Below are 25422 nucleotides of genomic sequence, written 5' to 3'. Positions count from 1 at the left end.
AAAATGGAAAAATGTCCTCCGGTGAGGATAAAAAAAAAAAAAAGAAAGAAAGAAAACAAACAAAGGTAAAACAACATGCAGCTTGACCAGGGACAATGAAGAGCTCTAGCTATATAGTCTCCAACACTTTTTTCTTGAAAAAATTTTTTTTTCTATATTTACTTTTACAGAGAGAGGGGAAGGGAGAGTGAGAGATAGAAACATTGATAAGAGAGAACATTGATTGGCTGTCTCCTGTATTCCCCCGCACTGGGGATCGGGCCCACAACCTGGGCATGTGCCCTGATTAGGAATTGAACCGGTAACCTCTTGGTGTACAGGTCAACGCTCAACCATTGAGCCACACTGGCTGGGCTCCAATACTCTTTTCTACCAAAAGAAACCAGGGCTCCCAGCAGAAACAGGTGATTAAAGGTCGAGGCCAGGAACTGTACTAAATGAGCCTGGAAGGTCTTAACATACTAGAAAGCAAAGAAGCTATCAAAGACTATTATCAAAATGATTCAAGAGAGCCCTGGCTGGTTTGGCTCAGCGGTTGGAGCTTCGGCTGTCAGACTGAAGGGTCTCAATTTCGGTCAAGGGCACGTACCCGGGTTGCAGGTTTGATCCCTGGCCCTGGTGTGAGTTGTGTGGGAGGCAACCAGTCAATGTGTCTTTCTCACATCGATGTTTCTCTCCCCCACCCCTCCCTTAGACACTCTCTAAGTGAGGATTAACCAAAAAAAAAAAGATTTAAGAGCAATCTGAAGAGAGAAAACATCGAAAAATTTTGCATTAATAAAATAAAAAGCTGCAACAGACTGAAATACTAAAACCATAGGTTGATAATGTTACTAAATAAAAACCTTAACTGACAGCACTGGACATGATGGAATAAGCCTGCGATGACATCTCACTGACCACAACTGTAAACTATGGACAGAATACAAAGAGCAACTGCTACCTGAGAAAGACCCACAGAGAGTCAGATTAGTGGTTGCCAGGGACTGGGGAAGGGTGTGAGGAGTGCTACAGACTAGATGTTTGCAACCCTCCACCAAATTCGTAAGTTGAAGCCCCACTCCCCAAAGTAACGGTATTTGGAGCTAATTAGGTTCAGATGAGATCATAAAAATGGAGTCCCCAGATGAGATTAGTGCCCCCATTAGAAGATACCAGAGAGTTTGCTCTCCTACTTCCTCTCTGTATGTCAGGACACAGAAAGCAAGCAGCTGGCTGTAAACCAGGATGTGGGTCCTCAGCAGAGGCTGACACGTTGGCACCCTGATCTCAGACTTCCAGGCCACAGAATGGTGAGGAGTGTTTGTTGTTTAAGCCAGCCTATGGCATTTTTGTTATTCCATCACGAACTAAGACAGGGAGTTTCTACTAATGGGTATAGGGTTTCTTTTTGGCATGATGAAAATATTCTGGAATTAGATAGTGGTAGGTGGTAACTGCATAACCTTGTGACTATACTAAAACCAATGTCCTGTATATTTTAGAAGGATGAATTTTATAGTATGTGAATTATATACCTCAGGAGAAAAAAAGAAAGAAAAAAAAAAAGGTAAATAAATTCCATTTATTCTTACCTTGGATTTCCTAATGGTCCTCCTGCAAACTGAGAGTTTCTGTCCAGAAATTCTTGCAAGCCTTTTAGTTCTAGTAGCACTGACTCCAGCATTTGGGAGGGAACACTACTTTCAATCTGTAAAGAAGTATTTTCAAACGTTTAAAAACTGTGAAAAGCTGTACATATAAAAAGCATACACTGCATATCTATAACTGAATTTAAATTTTAATTCTGAAGTATCCTAACTTCATAAACAGTAAAGCTATTTCTTTTATCAATTCACGGGTGGTGACAGAATAAAGAGCTAGATACCACACCCCTCCCCTCCTATTCTGGTTTGACTTAGATATAATTTACAGACAGAAAAATACATAAATCTTAAGTGAGTATCTTCCTAACCTTTTACATTTTAATACAGCCACAGACAGATGACAATATAAAATATCCAACACTCAGGAAAGTTTCTTCATGCTCCATTAGTCATTCCCATTTCCAGGTAACTACTTTCCTTACTTCTATCACTATAGATTAGTTTGGCCTGTTCCTAAACTTTATATAAATGGAATCATATACCATAATAAGTAAATACATGCTTATTCATAGAAATATAAACTTAAAAAGAGCATCAGAGCTGAAAACATATTTTGTATCCTTTTATTTTAAAAAGATTCAAATTATTTACATTTATAATTCACATTAAAAAAATCTTACTACCTGAATTTATGATAATACAAAGTTCTACAAGTTGCTTTCTCAAAGTACTCTAGAATGTAGGCCAGTAGATGGAAATTAGTATTGGGTCCATGGACTTTTTGGGTGTATAAACAAAGTATTTAAATAATAGCTTTGAGCAACATTAAGTATTAGGACTTACTCTAACCCTCACAAAAACCTTATGAGGGAAATATATTATTATTCTCATTTTACAGTGAGGCATCGGGCTCTGAAATGTTAAGATTTCTACTCATCTGTTAATAAGTCCTAGAGCAGAGATTTAACCCAGGGACTAGACAGTTTATTGGACAAATACACAAACACATACATAAAAGAATAATAAAAAATGTCGGGTAGGTAAATGCGGTATCGCGTCCTCCCACAACCACATCAAAGTTACAACTAAACTTCAGAACAACTATCATTCAAAACTGCCTGAACTCAAGCTGAATTGAAGTCCTACAACTATGGAATTAAAGCAGCAACCACATAGAGACTGGTAGGAGGGGCGGAGACGGACAGGCTGGTCCCACACCAGGTAAAAATCAGAAGGACACCTCAGCTGGGAAGGTCCACCCTGAGGACTAAGGGGTCCCCGTCCCACACCAAGCGCCCCGCTCAGGGTTCCAGTGCCAGGAAGAGAATCCCCATCACTTCTGGCTGGAAAAACCAGCAGGAACTGAGCCCCAGGCAGCTCCTCTTAAAGGACCCGCGCACGGCCTTATCAGACTCGCACCCTCTAAGCTTGGAGAGGAGGCAGCTCGAGGGGCACCAGAGACATACAGGGAAGAACTGAGCTGTTTGGCACTGGAGCGAGGGCTGGAGAGGGGGCTTTCTCGGGGACAAAAGTGCTGTCAGAGGCCTTTGTTCCTTTGGTGAGCCCTTCCCTGGGGCAATAGACAGCTGCCATATTTGGGACTCCAGCAACCTGACTCACACTGGTAGCCCCACCCTGGTGACTCCCTGAGGCCCCGTCCCGCCCCACCCAACTTTCAGGCCCACCCAAGCTGTTGACACTTGCTTAACCATAGGATTGGCCTGTCTTGGATCCTGCTTCAGGTTTTCCTGAATTCTTTCAAACGAGCAGCATCTGGTGTCAGCTAGCCCCATACCTCTCATTAAGTAATACACAGAAACAAACACAGGGAGGCAGCCAAAATGAGGAGACAAAGAAACAGGTCCCAAATGAAAGAACAGAAGAAACTCCAGGAAAAGAACTAAGCGATATGGAGATAAGCAACCTAACTGCTCATAAGGATGCTCAATGAACTTAGTAAGGGCCTCAAGAGCATAAAAAAGAACCAGTCAGAAATGAAGGAGGCACTAACTGAAATAAAGAATAATTTACACAGATTCAATAGTAGAGAAGGTAAAGCCAAGTAGCAAACCATCGATTTGGAATATAAGGAAGCAAAAAACACCCAATCAGAACAGCAAAAAGAGAAAAGAATCCAAAAAAATGAGGATAGTGTAAGGAGCCTCTGGGACAACTTCCAATGTGCCAACATTCGCATCTTGGGGGTGCCAGAAGGAGAAGAGAGAGAACTAGAAATCAAAAACCTCTTTGAAACAATAATGGCAGAAAACTTTCCTAACTTGGTGAAGGAAAGAGACATACAAGTCCAGGAAGCACAGAGAGTCCCAAACAACATGACCCCAAGAGGCCCACACCAAGACACAGCATCATCAAAATGCAAAAGGTTCAAGACAAAGAGAGAATCTTAAAAGCAGCAAGAGAAAAGCAGTTAGTTACTTACAAGGGAGTTCCCATAAGACTGTCAGCTGATTTCTCAAAAGAAACTTTGCAGGCCAGACGGGAGTGGCAAGAAATATTCAGAGTGATGAAAAACAAGAACCTACAACCAAGATTACTCTATCCTGCAAAACTGTCATTTGGAATCGATGGCCATATAAAGACTTTCCCAGACAAAAAAAGCTAAAGGAGTGCATCACCACCAAACCGTTATTATATGAAATGTTGAAGGGTCTTTTTGAAGAAAAAGATAAAATATATGAATGAACAAAATGGCAATGAATACATATCTATCAACAATGGAATCTACAAACAAAATGAACAGGCAGAACAGAAACAATCTCATAGATACAGAGAACATTTTGTTGGTTGCCAGATGGGAGGAGGGGGGGGTTGGGCGGAATGGGTGAAAGAGTTGAAGGGATTAAGAACAAATTGGTTGCTGGACTGACAAACCTCAAAGAGAAGGGGTTTGGGGGGTGGGAAGAAATAAACCAAAGAACTTATATGCATAACCAATGGACACAGACAACAGGGGGAAAAGGCAGGAGGGGGACGGGGGTGGTAGGGAGGGGGGTCACTGTGGGGAAAATGAGGAACATCTGTAATACATTCAACAATAAAGATTAAAAAAATTTTTTTTAAAAAAGGAATAATCATCACATCTTGTTCATAACACCAGAAATGTGAAACAATATACTCATCCACTAATAACATAACCTGGTTACATACAAATAATAGAATATTATTATACTACACACTTACTGCAATGATCTCTCTGCTGCCACTCTTGAATACTCTTTCCACAACTAAACTAGCATCCCAGATATTTCTAGAACAAGAAATGTTTTAATAATTATGTTGCAGATGAATAAAAATTACAATACGCAGTAAATTCCTTTCTACGTGTTCATTAACATGTAGCAATGGTTTTATTTAACATTTTACTAGTTATCTGAAAAAAAAAAAAAAAAGCAGGAAAATTTCAAAACCTGATATATCTAAGTTATTTATCTAAATAAAATACTGCTGAAGAATAATCAAAAGGCTCTGGGTAAAGAATTATAAACAAGGAAGTTTATAACACAAAAACACATTTATAAAAGGGTTTTGCACCATTTCAAATTTTTAAAAAAATAATTAGAATGAACGAATACATCTTAAATCTAGGAAAAACACATTATTAAATATATAATTAACTTGATAATATGGTAGAATGATTGCAAAAGTGGCTGTTATTCTTTCTCTGTCCCTATACCTATCCCCTTTACAATATAACTTTGATGCTGCTCTCACAGTGAAGAGTATATTTCCCGCCTTTTGAATCTGGGCTGGCCTGGGTCAATCAAATAAATGAGGTGAAAATGGTGGTGGGCCAATTCTGAGCATAAGCATCAAGAGGCTTTGCCAATTTCTACTCTCTCATGGAACCTTTCTACCCCCAGGTGAATAATCCCCAGCTAGCCTGCTGGAGAATGAGACCACGTGGAGAACAACCAGCTGTTCCAGCTGAGACCACTCTAGCACACAAACATGACCATAAGTACGTGAGAGTTCATCCAAGGGTGAGAGAGCTCTCCTCAACCTCACAGCGAACTGCACACCCCTGAGTGAGCCTAGACACATGTTATGGGGTGGTTTGTAACACTACATATAATATGTGTATATATTTTGAAGATATAAAAACAAATATAGATGGTTAGATATTTAAAAAGCTGAATGATAGAAAACAATCTTATTAATGGATAAGTGAACTAAAACTTTAGGTACAATTTTTAATAGGAATAACTGATGTCTTAAATGTAGAAATAAAAATATTCAATGACACAAACAAAAAATGGGCAATAGTTAATTATTCCATGAAAACTTACCCCATGATTCGAGAAAAGTAAATGTATATACCATTGTGTTTTCCAGAGTACACAATCTCTGGCCCAGCCATGTAGCTCATACTTGTGGCCTGCATGGCTGGATTTCCTGGAGCACACACTGGAGTGGACATGACAGGAGGATGTACACCTTGTACACACATAAGAAAGACAAATATTAACATAAAACTATAAACATTCAGAACAACCCTAGTCTGTTGTATCTAGACCCATAAATCTTTTTTTTTATCCTCACCTAAGGGCATGTTTTTCCATTTGTTGTTCAGATAGAGTGGGAGGGAGGAAGAGAGGGAGGAAGGGGGGAGAGAGAGAGAGAGAGAGAGAGAGAGAAACATCGATGTGAAACGGACACATTGAGTGGTTGCCACCCACACGACCCAACAAGGGCTGCAGACAAACTGCAACCGATTTACGTGCCCTTAGCAGGAACCGAACCCGGGTCAAACCGGCCAGAGCAGACCCATAAATCTTTTTTTTTTTCCTCACTCGAGGACATTTTTCCATTTTTTATTCAGACAGAGTGGGAGGGAGAGAGAGGAAGACAGAGAGAGAGAAACAGCGATGTGAAAGGGACACATCGAGTGGCTGACACCCGCACGACCCAACCAGGGCCGGGGACAAACTGTAACCGTGGTACATGCCCCTAGCGGGAACTGAGCCTGGGTCTCTCTGGACCGCAGGCTGACACTCTAACCACTGAGCCAAACCGGCCAGGGCCATACCCATAAATCTTTACAAAAATACTGGAATAAACAAATATTTAATTTGTGTTTTGTTGACAGACTTAGAGTTAAATGGGTGCGCCCAGGCAGGCTTCCAAATATCGGCAATGGAAGGTGGGAGGAAAGGGGAAGAGACTGTCAACGCTGGAACTGAAACAAACTAGTCATACAGATTGCGTGGCTGGTAACTAGATTCTGGTGCCCAAATAAGGGACTTTCCAGGCACTACTAAAGGTGTCCCTAAGTAAAGGCATTCACAGCTCAGTGCCAATACTTGCTTAGATGGCACTTCTTATTGATTTGAGAAAGAGAGTGAGACAAAGAGATTTGTTGTTCCACTTATTTATGCATTCATTGGTCGATTCTTCCATGTGCCCTGACTGGAAACTGAACCCGCACCCTTGGTGTCTCAGGACTATGCTCTAAACAACTGAGCTACTCAGCCAAGGTCTGGATGTCACTTCTTTGAAATTACATTATTTTAAGACAATAGGGTAAGTTAATCTTTTTCAGACCAAGCATTAAAGACAAGACACAAAGTTAGCTCTTCACAAACAACAGTAATCTAAAAGAAAGAAAAGGGGTACCTTGAGATGGTGTGCCCAAAAAGGATGGATTTGGATATGGACCACCACTAGGAAAAGGAGAACCTAGAAAGGAAATAAGAACATAAAGATTTATAAAATAACTTTCCAATTTTTGAATCTGATCAAAATTAAACACAGAAGTTGTTTCTAAGTGTAAAGTGAGGAGTGGCACCACTCATAATGTATTAAAAAATTAGAGCCCTGGCTAAGGGCATGTACCTCGGTTGCAGTTAGTCCCCGGCCCTGGTTGGTTGTGCGGGTGGCAGCCACTCGATGTGTTCCTTTCACGTAGATGTTTCTCTCTCTCTCTCTCTTCCTCTCTCTCCCTCCCACTCTATCTGAACAAAAAATGGAAAAATGTCCTCGGGTGAGGATTAAAAAAAAAAGAAACCCATTTCCCAATAATTTCCTAACAATCCCTACTTTGGAAAACATTGAGGTGGGAGTTTACTATTAAATCATTCATCTCCCATTCCTTTTGAATAAATAACAAATGAGTTCTGTAAATTCTACTGGTTATACCTTATTTTGTTACCTAATATACATTATGAACTCAATATAATATATCATCACTTTTAAGAGTCGGATATCTTTAAAATTATTCACCAATACAGTAGCAGTAAATAAAATATAATGAAAAGCTTTGTCCATTAAAACATGCCACAAGGTTTCTAAAATTCACTCCATTAGAAAGTTTCATTTCAATGTTTCACTTACTAGCATAGACAGGAGACCCCAAGATGGGACCAACGTTACTCGGGGTGGGGAGAGTGGCCGGAAATCTCATCTGAGCTTCACCGCCGTACCTATCGATACAACATAGGCCGAGTTTATTCAGTGAAATGACACACCTGAAAAGCTGTAATTGTTTGAAGTCCTGATAACCTTTTAGAACAATGCTTTAAACATAAGAGACTTTATATATCGTGTTTACAGTGAAATACAGGGTGGGGCAAAAGTAAGTTTACAGTTCTGAGTATGTGAAATAAAGTTTATTCTTTTTTGAAAATGTTTTTATTGATTTTTATTTTTTTAAATTTATTTATTTTTGTTACAGATTTATTGATTTTTTTAGAGAGAAAGAGATAGAAACACCCATGTGAGAGAGAAACACTGACTGGCTGCCCCCTGCACAGTTCCTACTGGGGACTGAGCCTGCAACCCAGAATGTGCCAAGACTGGGAATCGAACCAGGACCTCACAGTCCATGGGACAATGCTTACTTAATCCACTGAGCCACAACAGCTGGGCTAGAATTTATTCTTGTATTACTTTTTATTAGTTAATGTATTATGTTACAACTGTAAACCTATTTTTGCCCTATCCTGTATACCACTGTAAACACGATATATAAAGTCTATCCTGTATATGAATAGTACATCAAAAATACTTATTTAGTAAAAGCTGACTTGAAACTTATCAGGAAGTATTATAAGGGACTGGCAATTTCTAATAAAAGGTCAGCAAGGCATAGAATTTACTTAATGAGTATACAGTACTGTAATTTTCATACTACATTATGGTTAGACAGTACTTTAAAAAATTCTTTTAGACAAGTCACATTTCAAAGTCTTATCCTTAGCTAAAAATTTTCCAAGTAAAAGTATCTCTTTGTTACCAAGCTTCCTTAGAGCGATTCAAAATCCCTCATCTCCAATGAAACACATAAAGCAGAACAGGTCGTGTTTGGAGAAACAGAAAAGAGAAATGACAGAGCAGCTGAGCTAGGAAGAGGTGCAGAACCAGGACCAGACAGAAGAATGGGTAACGATGCATAAACTTTGCTAATTAGCTGCTTCCATTATCATTACAATCTTTTCAGAGTTTACTTTTTTGGGAAGGAATTTTAGACTCAACTGTGTGGCAAGCCCTTAAACTACCACATTCACCAATGCAACCATGTACAAAGTGGCCAAGAACAAAAGAAAACGAACTTATACCTGAAGAAGGCCCGAGTAGCCCAAGCAGATACTTCTCTATCACAGGCCGCAGTGGAACAAGCAAGAATAAGGCAAGTTGCACAAGCCTGGTCTTCCTGTAAAAAGAAAAGAGTATCTTCCCTTATATTAAACACAAACATTTAAAAAGAAGTTTGCCTAGCATATAGCAGGTCTCAGTAAATAGAAGCTGACTGAATGAAATCAGTTGATATGAAAAAGGGGAAATACACACTAATGGTTTTAAATTTATAGTTTATTAGTACTGCTCTCAAATATCCGCACATATATAGTGGTTAATGTAAAGAAAGGAAGAATGGTAAGATTATCTGTTAATTACATTATTTCTGGTCCTGACATAAAAAATTTAGCTATCTTTCCCATTGTTTAAATTATCAACACATTAAAAAAAAGTACAAATAATTACCTGATGTAATTTAAAGAATCTTTCAATCTCTTCTCCATCTCCACCCACATTACTCACAAGTAGATGCCTCAGTTGATCTACTGGTCTAAGTTTATGAAACATAAGACTCCCCTAAGAAGTTAAAAGAAAAAAAAAAAAGAACATGAAGAATAAATTTACCAAGACTGGTAACAACTGACCCTATTATCTTATTTAATAAAATCAATGAAACAACAACAATACAATAACTTCAAGAATACAAAGTAGATGGGGGGGGGGGGGGGGGGGAAAGCAGGAGGCAGAAAGAAAAAAAAAAGAATACAAAGTAGCCCTGGCCAGTTACCCATTGGCCTATGGACCAGAGAGTCCTGGGTTCAATTCCCTCAAGGGGCATGTACCAAAAAAAAAAAAAGAACAAAGTAAACTGGTCAAAAAGAACATCTACATTTCAACTCCCAATTCATACTAGATCTATATATCCATAAAGAGAATTTAATAAGAAAACACTGCTTTCTGTCAAACACATACCATATTTGTCCAGCATGTGCTGTTACCATACATAAAATAGAGGTTTATAAAATATATGTCTAAGAGAGCCAGCACCTTTTCACTTACTTTTCTTTCTTGGCGGCGTGTTTTGTTATTAAATTTAGAAAGTTCTGCCCTGGCCGGTTTGGCTCAGCGGTTAGAGCGTTGGCCTGCGGTTCCCGCTAAGGGCACGTACCTCGGTTGCAGTTTGTCCCCAGCTCTGGTTGGGTGGTGCAGGAGGCAGCAACTCAATGTGTCCCTTTCATGTCGATGTTTCTCTCTCTCTCTCTCTCTCCCTCCCACTCTGTCTGAATAAAAAATGGAAAAATATCCTCAAGAGAGGATAAATAATAATAATAATAATAATAATAATAATAAAATATATATAAAAAATTTTTTAGAAAGTTCTGATATCGGGTCAAATAAATACTGGAATTTAGCCTATGATAAAAGCTGCTCTTCTAACCAGAAGATTCCAGTTAGATTATACATTAATCATATTGGCACAAGCATGTTCATTTAGAAAAAAAATAAAGCGTGGCTCAGTGGTTGAGCGTCGACCCAGGCACCAAGAAGTCGCCGGTTCGGTTCCCAGTCAGGGCACATGCCCAGGTTGTGGGCCAAATCCCTAGTAGGGGGCATGCAGGAGGCGCCCAATTGATGTTCTCCTATGTCCATGTTTCTATCTCTCTCTCTCTCCCTCTGCCTTCCCCTCTCTAAAAAATCAATACAGAAAAATATTAAAAGAAAAAAATGAAGCTGGATCCTTATTCATATCAAATTCCAAATAGATCAAAGATTTAAAGGACAAAATAAAACTATAACACTACTAAATGAAACTATGGGTGAATTCTTTTATGAATTTCAGAGTAAGGTTTTATTACTATCACGTAAACTCCAAAAGATAACTTGAAAATTTCAACTACTTATAAATTTATCCATATTGGAAAAATCCAAATAGACAAAATCAAATGACAAACTATGAAAAATATAAAACTAAAATCACAAAAAGTTCATTTCTTTGATACACAAAGAACTTCTATAAATAAAAAACAATTTAACAGAAAAGTAGGTACAAGGTAAAAATAAATAGCTCACAGAAATATAAGCACTTAAAATGAATGTTAATCTTACTGTTAATAAAATGGCATATTGTACGTGGACAGGATATAAGGAAACAGGTATTCGACATTATGTCTGTAATGTATACAGGGAAGTCTGGCAACATCTATCAAAATTATAAACATCCATAGTCTTTGGCCCAGCAGTGCAATTCTACATGCAAAATGATATACTCATACACAAGTTGTAGAATTATTTTTTTATTTTTATTTTTTATCCTCACCCGAGGAGATTTTTCCATTTTTAGTTCAGATAGAGTGGGAGGAAGAGGGAGGAAGAGAGAGGAAGAGAGAAAGTCTCTAGAGAAACATCAACGTGAAAGGGACACATCCAGAGGCTGCCACCCGCACGACCAACCAGGGCCGGGGACAAACTGCAACTGAGGTACGTGCCCTTAGTGATAACTGAACCCGGGTCTCTCTGGACCGCAGGCCGACGCTCTAACCACTGAACAAACTGCCCAGGGCTGTAGAATTATTTATTTATTTATTTATTTTTATCCTCACCCGAGGACGTTTTTCCATTTTTTGTACAGATAGAGTGGGAGGAAGAGAGAGGAAGAGATAGAGAGAGAGAAACATCGATGTGAAAGGGACACATCGAGTGGCTGCCACCGCACGACCAACCAGGGTTGGGGACAAACTGCATCCGAAGTATGTGCCCTTAGCGGGAACCGAACCCGGGTCTCTCCGGACCGCAGGCCGACGCTCTAACCGCTGAGCCATACCAGCCAGGGCATGTAGAATTATTTTTAACAGCAAAAGATGATCCATTAATAGGGGCCTACTTAAATATGGTACATCCACATAAAGAAACACCTTTCAAACATAAAATACAATGATCTGAAACTCAATGGAAAAATACCCCCAGGTAAGGATTAAAAATAAATAAATAAAATAAAATTATAACACTATAAAAAGCAAGTTCTCTGTTGAATTTTTGGGATTAACAAACAATTTCTTTCTTATGAATATCCTACGAGCAACCATTCCTATGTATTTAAGTAAATGACTATCAAGCAACTAATGCAGAATACAGAACCATTCAACACTGCTTCTCTTCTACTTGTCTTCACCTTAACAGAATATCTACATACCTGTGCTGAGAGGAGAACAAATTTCTTTGGAGGCAACATGTGCTGCTGTACAACAACTGGTGAGTCAGTTATTGGAATATGATCCTTATTTAAGGGTGTAATTATTTTATCTACTTTCAATTCATCTATTGCAGAAAGAGCCCAGGAATGACCATCAACACGAGTCGTCATCTATATAAAAGAAATAAACTTTTTATACTAAGATTACTAAAGTTAATATTAAGGAAAACCTTTAAAAAGGAAAAGTTAGACAGCCTTAATCTGTAATTAAGTGTCGAATTAATATATAAACAAATATTCTCATTAGGAACACAACTAGGAGACTTGCGGTCAGGATGGCAGCGTAGGTAAACGTGGTATCACGTCCTCCCACAACCATATCAAAGTTACAACTAAACTACAGAACAACCATCATTCAAAACCACCTGAAATCAAGCTGAATGGAAGCCCTACAACTACGGAATTAAAGCAGCAGCCACATCGAGACTGGTAGAAGGGTGGAGGCGGACAGGCTGGTCCCACACCCACGTGTAGTGGATAAAATCAGGAGGACACTTCAGCTGGGAAAGTCTCTCTGAGGACTGAGGGGTCCCCATCCCACACCAGGTGCCCCGCTCAGGGTTCCAGTGCCAGGAAGAGAATCCCCATCACTTCTGGCTGGAAAAACCAGCGGGAACTGAGGTTCAGGGAGGCTGAGGGGCTGGAGCCCCAGGCAGCTCCTTAAAGGGCCCGCGCACGGACTTATCGGACTCTCTCCCTCTAAGCTTGGAGGGGAGGCAGCTCCAGGGGTGCCAGAGACATACAGGGAAGAACTGAGCTGTTTGGCACTGGAGCGAGGGCTGGAGAGGGGCTTTCTCAGGGACAAAGGTGCTGTCAGAGGCCTTTGTTCCTTTGGTGAGCCCTTCCCTGGGGCGACAGATAGTTGCCATATCTGGGACTCCAGCAACCTGGCTCACACCGGTTGCCCCGCCCTGGTGATTCCCTGAGGCCCCGCCCCGCCCAACTTTCAGGCCCACCCAAGCTGTTGCCAGTTGCTTTACCATAGGATTAGCCTGTCCTGGATTCTGTTTCAGATTTTCCTTAATTCTTTCAAACAAGCAGCATCTGATCTCAGCTAAACCCATATTTCTTGTTAATACATAGAAACAAACACAGGGAGGCAGCCATAATGAGGAGACAAAGACATAGGTCCCAAATGAAAGAACAGAACAAAATCCCAGGAAATGCTAACTTGAACTCAGCATTAGCGAATTACTAACATTTTCCCCATCTTGTTATCGCTCTCTTTCCTACATAACCAGATATACACACACAAACGTACTAATTGTGTTTTAAAAGCAAATACCACCTTGAAGTTGATGTAGAGTTTCTGGGTGAGGAATGTAACCCCAGTTGTCCTGGCCCAATCTTACATCTGGGCTGCCCATCCCAGCCCCTGGGGACCTAAGGGGGAGGCCTTCACCTCCTTGGGTGTGGCCAGGAGAGGCTTCCTGTTCCCTCTCCTATCCCACCCCCATCTGTCCTTGTTGCCCTAGCACAGTCCATGCTGCCTGCCCCAAGAAGGTGCTGATCAAACCAGATAAACCAACTCCCAATGGAGTGTGAATGTCTAATACTCTCTTTGGAACCATTTCTTTTTTTTTTTTGTTAGAAGGGGAGAGAGTGGTTTTCGGAACCATTTCTTTAAAGGCATTTTGGTTTCAGCTGTCACTGGTTGCTTCCCGGTTATTGTCCAACTTAAGCCCTCTGGTTAGGGCGAGTGGGAAAAGGTATGTAGTTGGGGAAGTATGTAGTTGCTTAGCATTTTCTTTATTCTTGCACATGTTTGAAAATGTATATAATTTAAAAAAACTTATTTTAGGCAGAATAATAAGTTAAAGAGATTAAAATAAAATTCTAAGTGATAACTATAATGCATGGTCTAATAATAATTAAAAATACATTTAAATGGGCAAAGGTAATTTCAGAAAAGATATATGCATTTTCAGGCACACTATGAAAAAACATTCTACAAGGACTTCAATCTTTATTTTAATGATATTTTTAATAATTACCATGACTTCTAACCTCACAGAGGAAAAAAAAGAATAGGATATACTTTTTTACACTATGATTTCTAATCATAAGATTCTTAAAACTGCAATAAATCAGAAGATAAGGTTTCTTTCAATTTTATTTTTCACTTAAAATTATATAAAAAGCTCCTTACAATTCTCAGGATAACTTACCTGTGTTTCCATCATTGGCTTTTGGAAAGGAAACGTATCATGGTTCACACACCACAAAATGTCATTATCTTCATTTTCTGAGGCTGCCATCAGTAGAATACCTAAAAGTTTAATATACAAAATCTTATAATGTCAAATAGTATGCACCCCTAATAATCCTAACACTAATTATTAACATTAATAAAGATACAGCATTATTACAGGTGAACAAGTTAAAAAAGAAATAAAATCAGAATACCTAAAAGTTTAATACACAAAATCTTACGATGCCAAATATCTTAATATTATTAACATTAATGTACATACAGTATTAATTATTTTAAGTAAATAAGTTACAAAAATAAATCTCCCAAAAAGACATACAATTATTGGTAGGGATCATTAAATGTTCCAGATCTTATACGGTATTTCAAATAAACACTTTTTTTTTTCATATTTTTACCTTTCTAAAGTCAGAATATATTTTGCCATCAATGGATTTATCAATTTAATAACTTTATAAAACACGTTTAATACCTAAAAAAGCACTATAACTTACAATATCTAATGTTCAATGAAATAGAGTATAAACTGGTTAATTCAAATATATAATAATAATGAAGTTCCCAGTAAATGGCAAAGATAAATATACTATAAAAGCATTATCTCAACACTAGCTGATACTATAGTTTGATTTTGAAATATATTTTCTTGTGCTCAATTCCAGCTCCTCCCACTAAGTTGCTCCCTTTATAGCGACTTCAGTGATATCAGTCTTAAGTCCATTGGATGGTTGTAGGTGATGAGACCATAACTAATTAATAAAATGTATAACCAGCTTATAAAAAACCGAGAATAATTTATATCAATGTGGTAGAAAAAGGTTTCTTAAAACTTAGCATAGTGGGTAGGGAGGAGGGTGTCTGGGGGGAAAAAGAAGAAACATCTATAACAAAAATTAATTAACTTAAGTAAATCAATAAATAAAACTTAGCATGTAAAGTTAAAAACTGCCCAGCCCGTGTCGCTCAGTGGATTGAGTGTTATCCCATGGACTAAGAGGTCCTGGTTCTAGTCTAGATCAGGGCACATGACTGAATTGCGAGCTGGATCCCCAGTAGGGGGCGTGCAAGAGGCAGCCAATTGATGTTTCTCCTCTCACATTGATGTTTCTATCTCTCTCCCTAAAAAAATAAATTAAAAAAAAAAAAAAGTTTGAAAAACTTCAATTTCAGTCATACACCTAATTAAAATCATAGTATTTTTTTCCTCAATACATGTCAAGCTTTAAAACAATCCTATTCATGACAGCATGAAAAAGATAAAATACTTAGGAATACATTTCAGAAGCGTAAGATTTATATACAGTACAATGTAATGTATAAATATCATTTCTAAGAAATCAAAGGTCAATTAAAAAGATATCTCACGTGCTTGCCCGGCCAGTGTGGCTCAGTGGCTGAGCATCAACCCATGCACCAAGAGGTCTCGGTCTAAATCCCACATTCCCAGGTTGTGGGCCTGATCCCCAGTGGGGGGGGGGCATGCAGGAGGCAGCCAATTGATGTTCTCTCTCATCGATGTTTCTCTCTCTCTCTCCCTCTCCCTTCTTCTCTCTCTCAAAATCAATAAAGGAAAAAACAAAAAACAAAAAAACAAGTCTCCACATCCATAAAGACATGGACACAGAAGGCATGGTATCAGAAAGCCATTTGAGTTTTACAAACTATCCTGAAGGATGGGAGTTCAGATTCTGTTACAGCGGACAAAACACTGATTTTGACCAGTGAGATATTTTATTTATATATATACACACATATATACATACACACACATATATACTGACATACATATGTATGTATGTATATGGTTAACATGCTAAAATTAAAACAATTTTAGGATTACTTATATATTGAAAATATTAGTTTTTATATACTTACCAACTAAAAATGCTTAAAATACAATGTTAATATTCAGAAAGTTCCTGAATAAAAGACCAAAACATTCTAAATTTTGTTGGAAAATCTCTTTATTTTCAAATGTATTATAATTTTAATAATTTTAGGACTCCATCTACAATATGATAGTGTTTCAGAACTCACCTTTACTATAGAGAGCTTTGTGTACTTTCGAAGGTTTTTCCACTGTTGAAGATGCTGAGAATCCAGGAGGTAAGCGGACATGAACCAGTGTCAATGTATTAGGTCGTGCTAATGGCTGTCTGAATGGACAGGTGCTGAAATACAACCTTATACCTGATGATGGGGTAAAATTATAAATCAGTATCAGAAAGTAAAAGACCTGAGGTACATGTGTTGTTATTAACACCTCCAAAGAGAAACAGAGAACTCTGTTAAAGCCACATCGCTTCCCGACTGACTTTAAATGACGAGGGAACTACCACAGAAGTGGATTTCTCTGATACCACGTGAACGTGAGAGGGGAGTCGACAGATCTCCTAGAAAGCCTGCCAGTCTAAGCAGGCGAGCCGCTGCCCCAGCTGGGCCCGCACTGGATGTGGGTTGCATCAGCTTTCAGGCCTGGTTTTACATCTATAAAATGGGCAGACAGAACTGAGGAATCTTCTAATTTTCAAAACCCTTAATTTTATTATGTATTAATGTGGCTTTATAATAGATACAGAAGTAAAAATTTTTTTATATTTCTAATCATAAACTTCCAACTCTAAGGATTGTTATAAAAGCAACAGCGAACATACAAATAAAACATACCAGCATGTGTGACAGCCAGTAACTGACAGTCCAGGGACTCAGAGTTTTCGATCACTGCTATTTGAACAATTGGTTTAAAAACAGAACGGTCTATCGTCCTAAAAGTTGGGGGAAAGAAAAAAAAAAAAAGTATACTTTAAAAATGTATCTACTGAATTATAAGAACATTTTACACCAGCAATTTTACATGTCGAAATATGCCAAAGTAGTTTACAACTAACTTCTCAGGAAAGTAATACAATAGCAGCAAAAACTGGCAAAAACCCTTGAAAGTGTGTTGTTTACATTAGTTAATATTGCTAAGAGTAACCTATTTTCAAAGACATAAAAGAAGAAAAACAAAGACTAAATCCACTGGGTACATGACTAATGTGGAACAAGATGTTCTCAGAGCATCAAATTAGCATTGTAAAAGTTACCACTAATTAAAAAGGGGGAAACAATGAAACTTTATAACAAAGAGATTTAGTGAACACCATCTCAACCAACTGTTCAACAGTGGTAAACTGGTATTATGCCTCCTGATTTAATGCTGTAAGAAATTCACATTACCTATGTAATGCTGGCTAAAAAAAAATTACCTTGAATCTAATAAGGAAAAAAGATAAATGTAGAATATTTCTGCCCCTCCTTCCCAAATGTCAACATTTGAAAAAAGGTAATGGAAATTCTGCTCTATATAAAAAGACTAATGACAAATGCAATTTATGAGCTCTGATTGAATCCAAAGAAAAATGGAAAGAAAAAAAGCTATAAAGAGTTTTGGGGCCACCCGGCTGGTGTGGTTCAGTGGACTGAACATTGTCCCACGGACTGAGAGGTCCTGGTTCGATTCCCGGACAGGGTACACACCCAGGTTTCCGGCTCAATCCCCTGTAGGGGGCATGCAAGAGGCAGCCAATCAATGTTTCTCTCCCACATGGATGTTTCTATCTCTCCCTAAAAAAAAAAAAAAAAAAAATCAATTAATAAAAAATTTTTTAAAATCAATAAAAACATTTAAAAAAGATTTTGGGGGCTTATGAAATAATTTTAATATGAACTATGTAATTATTAGATATTTCAAAATTATTAATTCTTTTTAGGTGTGGAATTGATACTGTGCTTATGTAAGAAACTTAGGAGATGGAAGATAGGGTTTAAAGACAACAGTCATGATTTCTGCAACTTACTTTTCTTTTTTTTTTTCCCTCACCCGAGGATATTTTTCCATTTTTTGTACAGATAGAGTAGGAGGGAGAGAGAGGAAGGGAGAGAGAGAGAGAAACATCGATGTGAAGGGACACATCGAGTGGTTGCCACCCGCACGACCAACCAGGGCCGGGGACAAACTACAACCGAAGTACGTGCCCTTAGCGGGAACCGAACCCGGGTCTCTCCGGACCGCAGGCCGATGCTCTAACCGCTGAGCCAAACTGGCCAGGGCTGCAACTTACTTTTCAAAGGGCCCAAAGAGAGCGAGCAAATGAGGCAAAATGTTAATTGGTGAATTTAGATAAAGGCTGTACAAGGTTTTACCATGCTGCTCTTTTTAATTTTTCTGTGGACTTGAAAAATTTCCAAAACCAAGTTGGAGGAAGAAACAGGAAACTGTTTGTTTTAGGTTATTAGCCTTGAGAATTTTTTTTGTCACTGAAGGGCAAAGAAAACACGCTGATTTTTCACTAGATTATCTGCACATGTAGCGATAACCCAGGGATACAGGTAACAGGATCTGAAAATCTGAACCCTTTGCTATGTGAAGAAACTTCTGTAGCTGAGCTCAGTTGTGATATCAGTAAATTGCAGTGTATTGTGTCAGAAGACTTGGCTTCGGGTCCAGCTTGGGGTCCAGCATTTATTTAGGAGCAAGACTTCAGGCAAATCACAATATCCTTTAGTTTGTCTCCTCAAGAATACAATGTGGGAAACATTTGAGATCTTGCTCCCCAGGATATGTTGCTAGATTGGCTCAAATATACTCTTATAAAAAAAATTTTTTTTAAAGCTCTGGCTGGTGTTGCTCAGTGGTTAGAACATTGGCCCTCACATGGAAGGGTCTTGGGTTCATTCATGGTCAAGGGCACATAACTGGGTTGCAGGTCTAATCCCCAACCCTGGTCGGGGCTTGTGCGGGAAGAAACGGATCTACGTGTCTCTGTCACATGGATGTCTCTCTCCCTCTCTCTCTTCCTCACCTTCCCTCCTTTCCACACTCTCTAAAAGTCAGTGGAAGATTTCCTCTGGGGAGGATTAAAAAAATAAAATAAAATAAAAAATAGAATTTAATGCAGACAATACAACGATAAAACACTGCATTTCAAAAATGCACTTGTGTCAATTACCAATAAGATCAACTAAAGTTACACTACACAGGACTGTTAAAAAGTACAGTACCCCTGGACAATTTGACTCAATGGTTAAGAATGTTGGCCCATGGACCGAAGGGTTGCGGGTTTGATTCCCGGTCAAGGGCAAGTACCTGAGTTGCAGGTTTGATGCCAGCCCCAGTGAGAGTCGTGCAGGAGGCAACCAACTGATGTGTCTCTCTCACACTGATGTTTCTCTCTCTTTCTCCCTCCCTCCCTTCTACTCTATCTAAAAATCAATGGGAAAATATCCTCAGGTGAGTATTCACTAAAATAATAAAAGTGGAGCAGTTGTAAGAGAGGAAACTTTCAGACATGTGGTTTCCCATATGTCTTGTATCTTTTCTAAGAAAAACACATTTCAAGCCATATTTTACATAGTTAAACAAATCTCCTTCCTTCCTTCCTTCCTTCCTTCCTTCCTTCCTTCCTTCCTTCCTTCCTTCCTTCCTTCCCTTCCTTCCATTACCCTCACCAGGACACTTTTTTTTTTGCATTTATCTTCAGATAGAGTGAGAGGGAGAGAAGGAGGAGGAAGTGAGAGAGAAACATCGATGTGAGAGAGACACATCGAGTGGTTACCACCCACACAACCTCAATTGGGGCTGGGGACAAACTATAAGTGAGGTACATGCCCTCAGCAGAAACTGAACCCAGGACTCTCCGGTCTGCAGGCTGAAGCTCTAACTGCTGAGCCAAACTGGCCAGGGCAACCTATCTTGTTTTAAAATATCCAGTATAAGAATAAAATATTCTCGGGACTTCCGGTCAAGATGGTGGCGTAGGTAAACGCGGTATCGCGTCCTCCCACAACCACATCAAAGTTACAACTAAACTACAGAACAACCATCATTCAAAACCGCCTGAAATCAAGCTGAATGGAAGTCGTACAACTACGGAACTAAGGAAAAAAAAAAAAGCAGCTACATCCAGACCGGTAGGAGGGGCGGCGGCGCGAGGGGGGGCGGCGGCGCGGCGGCGGCGGAGCGCGCAGAAGCGAGACAGGCTGGTCCCACACCCAAGCGTGGTGGATAAAAATCAGGAGGATCCCGCGGCTGGGAAGGTCCTTCCTGAGGACTGAGGGGTCCCCTTCCCACACCAGGTGCCCCGCTCAGGGTTCCAGTGCCAGGAAGAGAATCCCCATAACTTCTGGCTGGAAAAACCAGCGGGAACTGAGGCTCAGGGAAGCTGAGGCGGCTGGAGCCCCAGGCAGCTCCCTAAAGGGCCGGCGCACGGACTTATCTACCTCTAAGCTCGGAGGGGAGGCAGCTCGAGGGGCACCAGAGACACACAGGGAAGAACTGAGCTGTTTGGCACTGGAGCGAGAGCTGGAGAGGGGGCTTCCTCGGGGACAAACGTGCTGTCAGAGGCCTTTGTTCCTTTGGTGAGCCCTTCCCGGGGACGGCAGACAGAAGCCATATCTGGGTCTCCAGCAACCTGGCTCACACGGGTAGCCCCGCCCTGGTGACTCCCGGAGGCCCCGCCCAGCCCCACACAACTTCAACAAGCTGTTGCCACTTGCTTAACCATAGGATTGGCCGGTCTTGGATCCTGCTTCAGGTTTTTCCTAAATTCTTTCAAACGAGCAGCACCGAGTCTCAGCGAGCCCCATACCTCTCATTAAGTAATACACAGAAACAAACACAGGGAGGCAGCCAAAATGAGGATACAAAGAAACAGGTCCCAAATGAAAGAACAGAACAAAACCCCAATAAAAGAACTAAGCGAAATGGAGATAAGCAACCTAACAGATACTGAGTTCAAAATACTGCTTATAAGGATGCTCAATGAACTCAGTGAGGGCCTCAAGAGCATAAAAAAGGACCAGTCAGAAATAATCGCTGCACAGTTAGAAACAAAGGAGGCTTTAACTGAAATAAAGAATAATTTACATAGCTTCAATAATAGAGTACGTAAATCCAAGGAGCAAACCATCGATTTGGAATATAAGGAAGCAAAAAACGCCCAATCAGAACAGCAAAAAGAAAAAAGAATCCAAAAAAATGAGGATAGTGTAAGGAGCCTCTGGGACAACTTCAAGCGTGCCAACATTCGCATCTTGGGGGTCCCAGAAGGAGAAGAGAGAGAACAAGAAATCGAAAATCTGTTTGAAACAATAATGGCAGAAAACTTTCCTAACTTGGTGAAGGAAACAGACATACAAGTCCAGGAAGCACAGAGAGTCCCAAACAAGATGAACCCCAAGAGGCCCACACCAAGACACATCATCATCAAAATGCAAAAGGTTCAAGACAAAGAGAGAATCTTAAAAGCAGCAAGAGAAAGGCAGCTAGTTACCTACAAGGGAGTTCCCATTAGGCTGTCAGCTGATTTCTCAAAAGAAACTTTGCAGGCCAGAAGGGAGTGGCAAGAAATATTCAGAGTGATGAAAACCAAGAACCTACAACCAAAATTACTCTATCCTGCAAAGCTGTCATTTAGATTCGATGGACATATAAAAACTTTCCCAGACAAGAAAAAGTTAAAGGATTTCATCACTACCAAACCGTTATTATATGAAATGATGAAGGGTCTTTTTAAAGAAAAAGATAAAATGTATGAACAAACAAAATGACAATGAATACAGATCTATCAACAATGGAATCTACAAACAAAATGAACAGGAAGAACAGGAACATTCTCATAGATACAGAGAACATTTTGTTGGTTGCCAGTTGGGAAGGGGGTTGGGGGAATGGGTGAAAAAGGTGAAGGGATTAAGAAGCACAAATTCATTGCTAGACTGACAAACCTCAAAGGGAAAGGGGTTGGGGGGGTGGGAAGAGATAAACCAAAGAACTTATATGCATAACCAATGGACACGGACAATAGTTTGGGAAAAGGTGGGAGGGGGCGGGAGTGGGGAGGAGGGGGTAAATGGGGGAAAAATGTGGAACATCTGTAATACATTTTACACCCAACAATAAAGATGTGGGGGAAAAAAATGTAAAAAAAATAAAAAAAAAAAAATAAAATACAAAAAAAAAAAAAAAAAAAAAAAAAAAAAAAAAAAAAAAAAAAAAAAAGAATAAAATATTCTCTAGCAACTCTATTTCAAACATAATTTACGATGTCACTTCCTTCAACATTCCTTATCTTTTTGAGACACTTTGAGAAGGAAATAATTTTAGTATGCTGTACATCAGCGGTTCTCAACCTGTGGTCTTTCACAGGGGTCGCCTAAGACCATTGGAAAACACAGATTTCCGATGGTCTTAGGAACCGAGACACGGCTCCTCTATCCGTCTCCAGGCAGGTCTGCCCACATGCAGATACGCCCACACACGAGGAACTGTGTTAAAGGTCGCGGCACTAGGAAGGTTGAGAACCACTGCTGTACATGAATAGTATAATTGTGCCTGCAAATAAGATGTCTGACAATAAATTACATTTCACCTCGCAATGTTTCCAGCAGCAGAGACAATGGAATTCTGTGACACTGAGGCAACTCTGCTCATTCCTTGTCCATCATTCCCCAAATCGTAAACCTGTAAAAAAAATTGTACCCACTAAAACATGAGTATAATCTGTATACATTTTATGAAATAAACTTTTATTGTTGACACTATTGCAGATGTCCCATTTCCCCCCTCTTTGCACCTCCACCCATACCCCGCCACCCCTCCATTACTTGTGTCCATGGGTTACGAATATATGGTCTTTGGCTAATTCCTTTGCCGTCTTTCATTAAGTCCCACTCCCTCCCCTCTAGCAGCTGTAAGACTGTTCCATGTATCCATGCCTCCTATTTTGTTCCTCAGTTTATTAATTTTTTTTAAACAACTTTATTACATAGACGTTTCCCTTTTAGGGTTCCTTTAATTTTGGTACTTCATATAGGTATGAAAATAATTCAGATTTGAAATTTCATTAAAAAAAAGGGGGCCCGAAGAAGTGCTTTGGATTTTTTTTTTAAAGCAGTTCATAGGAAAAGTCTAAAAGTGACTATATTTTCTTCCTCAAAGGCAGCGATGATGCTAGGCCCTGGCCAAGTGGCTCAGTTGGTCAGAGTGTCGTCCTAATACACCAAAGTTGCAGGTTTGATCTCTGGTCAGGGTACATATAAGAATCAACCAATGGTCTGGCCGGTGTGGCTCAGTGGTTGAGCGTCGACCCATGCATCAAGAGTCGCCAGTTCTATTCCCAGTCAGGACATATGCCCAGATTGTGGGCCCAACCGCCAGTGGGGAGCATGCAGGAGGCGGCCAATCAATGTTCTCTCTCATCAATGTTTCTATCTCTCTCTCCCCCTTTCACTTCCTCTCTCTCTAAAATCAATAAAGGGAAAAAAAATTTAAAAAAAAAATCAACCAATGAATACGTAACGGAGTGGAACAACAAATGTTTCTCTCTCTCTCAAAATCAATAAAACAAAAACAAACAAAAAAATGAGGCTATTCCCACCTTAAATGGTAGGATAATATTCTTACCTGTATTACTCCTTTCTCAGATCGTGTATATAAAATGTTTCTAGAATTATCAATTTCAATTTGAACAATAGGATCTGAAAGACAAAAGGAACAAAAATTTTAAAAATTACCCAAAGATGAACAAATCAAATACAGTAGCCACTTAAATTAAAAAATGCTAAATTAGAATTTTGCATTCAGGGATTTTCCTCTTGCTTTGTAAAAGAACACATCAAATACTGTGCTGGTTAAGAGCATGAAAAATAAATTATTCTATCCTCTAAACAAATTTTTTTCTTTATTGACTTTTTAGAGAGAGAGAAAGGGAGAGGGAGAAAGAGAAACATCGATTGGCCACCTCCTGCATGCCCTCCACTGGGGATCGGGCCCACAACCTGGGCATGTACCCCGACAGGGAATCGAACTGGCGACCTCTTGGGTGCATGGGTCAGGTCAACACTCAACCACTGAGCCACACTGGCCGGGATTCTCTAAATCAATTTTAAACCAAACCAAGTTCTAGATTATCTCTTCATTCAACGAACATTTGCTATATGCTAGAAACACATGAAATAAATAAACTCAGTCCATTCCTTCAAGAAATTGTCAGTTTAATTTAAAGGTTCATTGGTAAAACGATTTCATTGGCCCCTCTCATTTTATTTATTGGTTTATTTTAAAGATTTTTAAAAATTGACTTTTAGAAACAGGAAGAAAAGAGGGAGAGGGAAAGAGACATCAGCTGCCTCCTGCAAGATCAAGCCCACAGTCGGGGCAGGTGCCCTAGCCAGGAGTTGAATGGGAGATCTCTCAGTGCACAGGATGACACCCAACCGAGCCACACTGGCCAGGGCCTCTCTCATTCTATTAAAAACTCATGCACATTTTATGTTGGGAACTTGTTCTAGACCAGGCAAAACACACATCAGGTGTCTGACTGTTCTCACATGTACATGTCTTGCTTTTCACAGCTTATGTATAGTTGTTTTAGATACATGACGCTACATTAATAGGAACTTGGGAATAAATCCACAGTTTCTATGTTTTATAATTTCTTCTTTCTTTAAGAGACCTTATGAAGCCCTAGCTGGTGGCTCAGTTCGTTGGAGCATCATCCCATACAGCAAAAAGTTGTGGGTTTGATTCCCAGTCAGGGCATATACTTAGTTTGTGGGTTGATCCCTGTTTGGGGCTTGGATGAGATGCAACTAACCAGTGTTTCTCTCATATAGATTTTAGTCTCTCTAAACATCAATAAATACATATTCTTGGGTAAGAATTAAAAAAAAGAGAGAACTTATGAAGACATAACATGTATTAATAACACATTCTATTAAGAAGAATTTCTCGCCCACCCAGTTTGGCTAAGTGGTTGAGAGTCGACCCATGTACCAACAGGTCGCCAGTTCAATTCCTG

General features: G+C 39.5%; 1 protein-coding gene across 2 annotated transcripts in view; it reads right to left on the bottom strand.

The window, feature by feature from the left end:
- Positions 1-25422, bottom strand: part of NUP155 (nucleoporin 155) — a 68100-nt gene that overhangs the window by 22407 nt on the left and 20271 nt on the right. For both annotated transcript variants that reach the window (XM_036279456.1, XM_036279457.1), the window contains exons 8-20: positions 24027-24100; positions 22993-23084; positions 17249-17346; positions 16619-16771; positions 14538-14638; positions 12310-12480; positions 9585-9695; positions 9161-9255; positions 7938-8026; positions 7221-7283; positions 5894-6041; positions 4788-4854; positions 1575-1690 (exon numbers count right to left, since the gene is read on the bottom strand). In XM_036279456.1, coding sequence (XP_036135349.1) covers positions 1575-1690; positions 4788-4854; positions 5894-6041; positions 7221-7283; positions 7938-8026; positions 9161-9255; positions 9585-9695; positions 12310-12480; positions 14538-14638; positions 16619-16771; positions 17249-17346; positions 22993-23084; positions 24027-24100 — 1378 coding nt within the window. The remainder of the gene's footprint in view (positions 1-1574; positions 1691-4787; positions 4855-5893; positions 6042-7220; positions 7284-7937; positions 8027-9160; positions 9256-9584; positions 9696-12309; positions 12481-14537; positions 14639-16618; positions 16772-17248; positions 17347-22992; positions 23085-24026; positions 24101-25422) is intronic.

This window comes from Molossus molossus, unplaced genomic scaffold, assembly GCF_014108415.1.
Source record: "Molossus molossus isolate mMolMol1 unplaced genomic scaffold, mMolMol1.p scaffold_m16_p_3, whole genome shotgun sequence".
Classification (NCBI taxonomy): domain Eukaryota; kingdom Metazoa; phylum Chordata; class Mammalia; order Chiroptera; family Molossidae; genus Molossus; species Molossus molossus.
The sequence above is the reverse complement of the archived record's forward strand: the minus strand, read 5'-3'. Positions and strand labels throughout refer to the sequence as shown.